The sequence below is a fragment of the Ambystoma mexicanum genome, chromosome 3p (assembly GCF_040938575.1).
Source record: "Ambystoma mexicanum isolate Mex_15411 chromosome 3p, UKY_AmexF1_1, whole genome shotgun sequence".
Classification (NCBI taxonomy): Eukaryota; Metazoa; Chordata; class Amphibia; order Caudata; family Ambystomatidae; genus Ambystoma; species Ambystoma mexicanum.
The window spans coordinates 684,890,452-684,899,459 of record NC_090925.1 but is presented as its reverse complement, the minus strand read 5'-3'; the positions used below and the strand labels follow the sequence as shown (position 1 = coordinate 684,899,459).

General features: G+C 44.4%; 1 protein-coding gene across 1 annotated transcript; it reads left to right on the top strand.

Annotated features, from left to right (window-relative positions):
* The first annotated feature begins 944 nt into the window (after positions 1–944).
* On the top strand, positions 945–6,976 carry LOC138580719 (uncharacterized). The gene is made up of 5 exons (XM_069651481.1): positions 945–1,087; positions 4,333–4,507; positions 4,923–5,074; positions 5,727–5,949; positions 6,093–6,976. The coding sequence occupies exons 1-5, from the start codon at positions 1,022–1,024 to the stop codon at positions 6,263–6,265; spliced, it is 789 nt and encodes a 262-aa protein (XP_069507582.1). The 5' UTR covers positions 945–1,021; the 3' UTR covers positions 6,266–6,976.
* The last annotated feature ends 2,032 nt before the right edge of the window (positions 6,977–9,008 follow it).

Sequence of the window (9,008 nt, the reverse complement as noted above, 5' to 3'; positions counted from 1 at the left end):
ATATTTCACTAGCTATGTGTTTTTTTAATCTTTTAATCACGTTTTATCTTCATGTAATACCAGTTGAGTGATTGGATTGCAAAGTAACAGGCAGCTCTAAAGGCATCTATTGCTTAACCCCCCGTAACAGGAGGCTTGGCTTGTAATGTGTTGGTCCTACCAATTCTACCTGCATCTATTGCATTAAGCCCCCGTAACATGAGGCATATGGTATAGGATGCAGTATATACAACCAACAAAGAACACAATATATCTATTGGAGCATGTTTAGCCAGGGAAAACAATGGCACGGGCCATGTGGTTTGCAATATATGCTCCTGTGCAAACGAGGACTCAGTATTAAGCGCATATTTCAGTATCTGGGCCTCAATGTCAGCCCGAGTCCCTCCCAGCGCAGTCTTTCAAAGCCTCTTGCCCACTTGCCCAACCGGGCTGTTGTGGCTGAGAGCCATCTTAATCACAGCTTTGCCTTGCAGGCTGCAGCCACGCTTGCTTAGAGTGGAAAACAGTGTGAGGCACGTGTGGGGTACAAACATTATAATGGAGAGAAAGAAATACAGCCAGGGGTTAATAGCCACTGGTTTTCACTAGATGGACAGCCAGAGGGAGCTGAAACACTAAATCCGCACTGAAAAGCTACCAATCCTACTTTGTTAGCAAGTGGCTGATGTGGAGACACCTGTGTTAAAGGGCAACAAGGGAATAGTAACATGAAGGAACAGAAGTGAAGGAGCAAAAGCCAATAATGTGAACATTCTAATTGTCAGAAAAATAAAATGCATTTAAAATTAAAACAAATTATTGTAACATGAGATGTGTGTGTTTTCTCTATGTTTATGGTAGTGTACTACGTTTCTCACTTTTGAGAGCCATCCACACCGTTTGTGGCGTGCGCTTGCTTTTTTCCTGATTATTTTGATGGGAGTCAGCTTGTTTCGGGCTTGTTTCGGAAGGAGATGCAGCTTGTTTTTTCCTTCCGACCTGTAAACACTGGACTCCAGCACCACAGACACCAGCAGCAATGGCGGCGGCCGAGATTCCAGCGTGGGCCATGCAGGGAATCAAAACGCATGAACACCAAAATAAGGTAAGCAAGGGATCGATGCCCTTCTAGGCTTGCTTCATTCAGAGGCATTTCGCTGCGCATGTTTTTGATTAGGACGCATACAATGTTTGATTTACGAGGAAGACGACCTGCCTCCCACGCCCCCTCCCCAAAAACAGCATTGTCTGAAAGGCGCGCGTTGGCTGAAAGCTTGAGTACAATGTGAATTACATAAAGCGACTCCCTGCACGTGAGCCGCGTTTGTTTTTATGATGTGGAATGCAAAATTTAGGTGAATGGAGAATGGATACAAACAATAGCCCATCACAATGGGAAAGCGCGTGCAGGCAGCAGTTTCACGCTCGGCAGACATGAAGCTGCTTTACACTTTAAGCTGAAAAGTTCACCAATCTGCATGTAGATCGGGCGGCAAAGAGGCTACTTTCCCAATGTTGCTGGGCCCCTCCAGACCCTGGCAAACCACGTAAAACCACTCTCCAAGGATCACTGTGAAATGCTTTGCGCTACTGTGTGTTTTTTAATAAGTTTAAAGGTCTGCTAGGAGTGAAGCACACCTCCTCCAAGTGAAGCCACTGTAAACAGTCTGCGGGGCACACACATTTGTATTGGTATATGCTAGCCAATATGTATACTGCCTTCTCGCCAGTGCTTTTACAGCGCCTGGACCAATTGTGCAAGGGGTGGCGTTTTGGGATTCAGCTGGGAATTTATATGCTGAAAGATTCGGAAGAAAAGAGGTCTGGAAACTTGATAGTTTAAACATTGCTCCCTGGGAATGCTGAATGCATGTTTTAATTTACAGTGTGCACAGAAAGACCTGCAAGACTGCACTAAGTGCATATTACTAGTGCCATTTCACATGCTTTTCACCAGTATGGAAATGGGGTCCTGGAACATTTCATGCACTGTTATAGAGAGCAGATGAGGGTAGTAGTCAGGGCTAAAATAGTCAACTCCCCAGGTCACCCAATAACCGTCGGCCCATGGAGCTTCCATCTACTCACATTTCTCTATGTGCAAATCTGATGATGTGGAAGAGGCCGGGTTTAAAATGTGTTATTGGTGTGGCATAGATGACGTAAGCGGCAGTGCTGCTGAGATTGTCTACTTTGTTGCCGTTCTGATCTTCCTTACAAAATGTACCTCCATCTACTCTAGCAGTAATCTCTGTTCCACCAACCATATGGGTAAAAGATTCACTTGAAGGTGCAGGGATTGTTATCTGCTCTGTTTCTGTATATTGCCCCGCTGCCTGTCCACCTCCCTCCCTTTGACCTGCTGTCTCTTCTGCTGTCTTGCTCTCTCTCCTGGTGGCTCCTTCTGCGACTCCTGCTGTCTCTTCTACTCTCTCTGTCTACCTGTGCATTTCTGTCTCTTCTGTATTGCTCTACCTCTCTTGGTAGCTTACCCTGTAAGTGACGCCTGCTGTCTCTTCTCCTCTCTCTCTCTGATGCCTGCTGTCTCGCCTGCTGTCTCTTCTCCTCTCTCTCTCTGATGCCTGCTGTCTCCTCTGCTCTGTCTCTATCTCCCTGTGACCTGCTGTCTTGCTACGTCTCTCCTGGTGGCTCCTCTTCTACTCTCTCTCTCTGTCTTCCTGTGAGTTGCTGTCTCTTCTGTATTGCTCTACCTCTCCTGGTAGCTTACCCTGTGAGTGATGCCTGCTGTCTCATTTTACTTTTCATAAGTTGTATGCATAATGTTTTTTCTGCCAACTGTCTCATCACACGACATTCCATCTTGAGTGAACAATTTTTTTGTAAACGATCACTCTTGTGCGTGAGGTGGCTATCTGCCACAGTGATTGTGTACACGTCTTCGTGTAACTTGACTCGGATGCATCGTTTTTGTGTACATATTTCACCAGCTATGTGTTTTTTGAATCTTTTAATAACGCTTTATCTTCATGTAGTACCAGTTAAGTGATTGGATTGCAAAAGTAACAGGCAGCACTAAATCGTTCAGGAGGTTTGTTTGCATGTATGAAGTAACGAGTGCCCAGATTACAGGATGTCATGTGAGTGCACTGCTTTCCCTATTTTGCCAATCACTGAAGGCTGAAAAGTAGATCCATGCAGGCTTGACATGTGGCCAGCTTTGCACCACACCTGCAGATGAAATGGCCTGCTGTTATCAGTTGAATGGTATCCACTACAGAGTGCAATTTGCTTTCTCACTTTGAGAACATTGAGACATATAATTACTCATTTTGCTATAGCCGGTGAGATAGCTCAGTGAGATAAGCACTGGCTGTAGCGATGTGTGTGATATTGTATGTATATTCGTTTTATATAATGCGCTTAACACATCATTATCATTTGGCCTTGGACATCTACTTGAATTCACAGTGATTTGGTAATATGGGCCTATACACACTGATATTAATGATACATATGGTTATCCATTCTTGTATGAAATGTATATCATATTATGGTGATAGTGTAACCATAGTTTTCGTAGTGTATTTAGGAACAATGCTATGTGCTGCCACTTCTGTTTTGTCAAGAGGTGAAAGGTCGAGTTTTATCGCTTCCCGTGACACAACAGTGTACAGCATTGTTGGTAGAAAGTTTATTATACACATTGCAATCTCTCTGAAGTTTCAAGGTAGTGGGAAGTGAGTTTGGAGTGTGTGATGTGGGTAGAAAGCCATTTCCTGACTGTTTTCTCATATGCAATACTAGAGATTGATCTTGCTGGTGCGCACATTGTTTCGTAATTGATCTCTTGGGCCCCCCTCTTCTCACCTCTCTCTCTCCCCTGTCACATCTGATGAGGTCTCTAGAGAAGCCCTGGTACCTGCTCACCCTGCCACGCACCCAAAACTGCCTCCGGGCCACCCCTTGCACTGGGATACCATACAGTTGCCCCCCCCTCTTTTTCTTTGTGCACTTATCAGACATACCCTGTCTGCCGCCTTAACCCAGCCCTTGCCAGCTGCCCTGCCACTGTTTGTTGCCTTTATTATTTATTTATTTTCTATAATGTATCTGTTTCTACTCTGCTCCGCACTTCGCACCCCCCGCCCCCCTCCATGCACTTTTCCCCTTTCCCTCTTCCATGCACTTGCGCGTTCTCAATGTCACTGGGCCTAGTAAGATTCTTGTTTTTGTTCCCCCGCACCCCCCTTGCTCAAATAGCATGAATTACTAGTTGCTATTTTTCATAAAGTTTATATCGGCGACTAGTTGATATGAAACATCTGTTTTCAAATTTAGAAAACTAATTTGTGCCTTGCATTGGGTATTTAACATTTGGGTGTCTTTCAGACCACCAATACCGTCCAGTACTTGGGAAGAGAGGAGTTGGAGTTTATTACTGACGACTTGCGTGGCAATGACAGGGGGCACATTTGTGCCTTTTTTGATACTGTAGAACTGGACCACGACGGAAAAGATGCGATTATGAAAAAGGATTACTCTGGAACAATTGTATTGTCGGGTGGTAAGTTATTGTGAGTCACTAGTTGATACTATGTCGGCCATCTGAATCTCTCGTAGCTTCTCAAAGTGTATTTCAATAATGCAAGAGGTATTTGTTAAGAATCATATAGGAATGTTTATGATTTGATTTGTGTAGCGCACCACCACCATTATTACAGTCCACGTGCACCAGGACTTAAATGGGGCAGGAATAGCCCATTGTGAACAAAACGCTGAACATGAAGACATGAGCAGTGTCTTGAGGGGGGAGCATGGAATCGTCATTTGGAGATCAGGGACAACGGAAAAGGTTGATCGGCCCCCGATAGACAAAGATAACAATATGGTGGAAAGATTACATTGTAATCTTGGTAATTGTCATTAGAATGTATACTGTATTAAAATGTGTAATATTAATATTTGTGCTATTATTTCAGCGTACTGGGACACAGTGGATTCCCGTCAGCAGGTAGCAGTTGTGCACTGCTTGGAACTGGCCCTTCAGTGGATAAAGAGGAGACGGACGGGAGCCACAGAAAAAGTTTTCCCCGATCTAAGTCCCAACCCTGGTCCATCAAAAGCATCAGAGGTAAGTAAGTGCCATTAGAGTTAAACAAAAGTTGGTTTGTGCCCCTATGAAATAAATAAATGTTTTTTTCTCTATCCAAATACCATTGGTTGTAGGCTTCTGTGTGTCTCCACCCAAATCTGAAACATTCCTATGAGGCCATAGGGCTTCTAGACAAATGTCAAAAGGGTGGGAAAAGGTAGCTGAAATACTGTGGCTCATGTTTTCACCGGTTATCGTCCAATACTCATTATATGCCTACATGCAACATGTCCATTACTTAAGACCCGTTATGCTGCCAATGTCATATAGTGGTGTCCTAATTTGTATTTAATTTTTAATTTTTTAGATAGTTATAAAAGCAAGCACATAGTTAAATTCGCAAAAGCAAGCACATAGTTAAATTCCCATAGTTACTTAAATATTCCCATAGGTTCCCATAGGTATACGCGATCGACATTAGTTGGCCTGGGAGCCAAATGTAGCTCCAGGTAGGCATTGCTTGTATGGCTCCTTTACCAATGCACTGTACATGGGGGAAACGTGACATTGGTCATTTCTTCACAATATACCAATTATGCAAATAAATGGGAAACAACTACGGAAATGACATGCTTTGATCAGATTGACAGCTTTGAGAAATGTAGTAATTTTTCATTTTTTGTGTACACAGAGAAAAATACCCCTTGTGACAGATGGGACATGCAGGTTTGCAGATGTGTTAGTGAACCCAGTGAAGTTGAGGGAGATTGTGGTAACTGCCAGAAAATCACAGACCGCCAACCCAGCACGTTACCTACAGAATAAGCTGCTGGATCTTTTGTTCACAAAAGAAGAACTGATGGCAGCAAAGGGGAGGTTAACACTGGATCGTCATCGACAGGACGCTATACAAGGTACATAAATGGAATTACTAAAGCACATTAGAGGGAATACAGTAAAAATCGTCTATGCTTTATTTCTCACAGCCATGTGTCAACCAAAAAGTACTTTGCTTGCTATTTTCAAACTTCTTACACATGTTTTTTTGGCATTTCAGAATTTATCCATGTTATGGCTTTCCATTACTCTCTGCAGCCGAGTACAGAAAAGCCCTCCAAAACAAAATTGGGAACTACCGGATTAAGAAGAAGGAGCCAAACCTCGTCTTTTCGACACAAGTGTAGTTCCCAATTCCCTTGCTCTTTGCCCTTGGCATGGATACTTGTATGACTCCCTGGACCGGGATCTAGGTCCCCTCTCACTCACTTGCTCCCTGGGCTGGGTCCCACCGGACTCACTTGCTCTCTCCCTGGGCTGGGCCCCACCGGACTCACTTGCTCCCTGGGCTGGGCCCCACCGGACTCACTTGCTCCCTGGGCTGGGCCCCACCGGACTCACTTGCTCCCTGGGCTGGGCCCCACCGGACTCACTTGCTCCCTGGGCTGGGCCCCACCGGACTCACTTGCTCCCTGGGCTGGGCCTCACCGGACTCGCTTGGTCCCTGGGCTGGGCCCCACCGGACTCGCTTGGTCCCTGGGCTGGGCCCCACCGGACTCGCTTGGTCCCTGGGCTGGGCCCCCACCGGACTCGCTTGGTCCCTGGGCTGGGCCCCCACCGGACTCGCTTGGTCCCTGGGCTGGGCCCCCACCGGACTCGCTTGGTCCCTGGGCTGGGCCCCCACCGGACTCGCTTGGTCCCTGGGCTGGGCCCCCACCGGACTCGCTTGGTCCCTGGGCTGGGCCCCCACCGGACTTGCTTGGTCCCTGGGCTGGGCCCCCACCGGACTCGTGTGACTTTCTGGACTGGTTCTGGGTCCTCTCACCCATTTTTTAATTGTAAAGCACCCATGTTTTGGATTGCTACAGTCGTGTTTTTGTGCTATGTACACAGTGTCCGATTGAATCTCTGGCTCTTTTTAATAAATATAGTGGTGAAAAAAAATGTTGCTTCTTTTTAAATATAGTTAATATGCCATTACATGGTCTTGACTTTCATGGCCATTTTACCTAAATGACTGACCTAATAAGTCATCACTATAGTTCTAAAAACAATTCAAAATGCAACTCTCTAAAATGGGCAGCAGTTAAGCCACAGTGAGGCTTTTAAAGCCCAATTCAACAAGGTGCACCAAATGTGTTTTTTAAGCGTTTCTTTTCAGGATTATAGTAAACATTATTTTTTGAAACTCCTAAATTTATTTCCGCTCACAAAACAATGCCTATATTGTTAAAGGATATTTTTGGGATTGCTTTGTTTTTTTGATTTGTAAAGTATTATTTGGTGACTACATTAATTGCTTTTGGATCTCAAAAGGTTTATTTGGGGAATGCATTGCATTGCTTTTGGATCTCTACGAGGGTGCATTAAGCCAAAAGGAAGCCAGATGTAATCCATTGCTTTTGTATTTATTTAGGGATGGCACTGCTTTAGGATTTTTATAGGATTGTTTGGGGATTGCATTGTTTTTGGATTTTTAGTGGATTGGTTGGGGATTGGATTGTTTTGGGATTTTTAGTGGATTGTTTGAGGATTGGATTGCTTTTGGATTTTTATAGGATTGTTTGGGGATTGGATTGCTTTTGGATTTTTAGTGGATTGGTTGGGGATTGGATTGTTTTGGGATTTTTAGTGGATTGTTTGAGGATTGGATTGCTTTTGGATTTTTATAGGATTGTTTGGGGATTGGATTGCTTTTGGATTTTTATAGGATTGTTTGGGGATTGGATTGTTTTTGGATTTTTAGTGGATTGTTTGGGGATTGGATTGTTTTTGGATTTTTAGTGGATTGGTTGGGGATTGGATTGCTTGGATTGTTTTGGGATTGCATTCCACTGAGGATTGCTAATTAACATATTTCAGGGTGCATGAAGCCAAAAAGAAGCCAAAAGCAATCCTCTGAGTACAATGGGAGTTTCTGGAGTTAAAGAGGATTTAAAGAGGATTTAAATGTTTGGGAAAATCCAGTAGCAATCCACTTTCAATCCAGATTTTTTTGGTAGGGTTGAACCTCCTCACAAAAGCCTCGTCTGCCTGGGAAATGAAAGGCTGAGATGTGTCAGTACCACCGACCCCTGGCCTTCCACTCACTTCATCGTTTCGCCTCCAAGCCAAATGTGTAAATCAGGAAAGTGCCATATTTCATGCAGCGCTTGTCTTTGGGCAAAGATGGGAAGAGGGGACTGCAAGCATGGAACCCTTTTGTACTGGCTGCCTTCGTACTATGTTGCCTGATTGACTTTACTGCCTTACACTAGTTCCTTTCCCTGGTACCCTCTTGACTTCTACCTTCATACTTCACCTCCTCTTTGCTTCCCTTTCTTCTATTCCCTGCTCGCATGCCCCCCTTCTGTCTGAGTACACAGTGTTTTGAAGTGGCCAGGAGGTGGAATTAAGCGCTATAAAAGAAACCTGCAAACACATAGCTCCAAAAATCTGTAACTCAATATGGTTGTGTGTATTTGTCTGTATGTGTGTGTGTAGGTTTTTCAGGGCTAAATGAATTCAGAATAGCACAGCATAAAGGCACAATGCAGCTCTGACAGCCACATTTATTTATTTTAATATTTGTAACACGCCGCATGCCCATGGGCCTTAAAGCGCACATGAAGAGGAGAAGACAAGGACAGACGAGAATCAGTAGCCAGGAGATAGAGTTCGGTCAGGACTGTACCTAACCTGAGTTAAGATTGAACAAGTATGTTTTGACTTGTTACTTGAACAGTGCAAGATAGTTAACCAAGAGTATGAACCCACAAATCGCGTTCCAATGTAAGGGAGCCTGGGTATCAAAAGATGTCCCCCTCAAATGTGCCAGCTTGTATCTGGGTTGAGCGAGTGTGGGGTAGGCAGAGGACCGAAGTTGTCTCCCTGAGGTGTGAGACTTCAAAAGGTCCGATAGATATATTGGGCTAGCACTGGACTGGTATTTAAATGACAGAGTAAGAATTTGTGGGTGATCCTATGTTTTACTGGT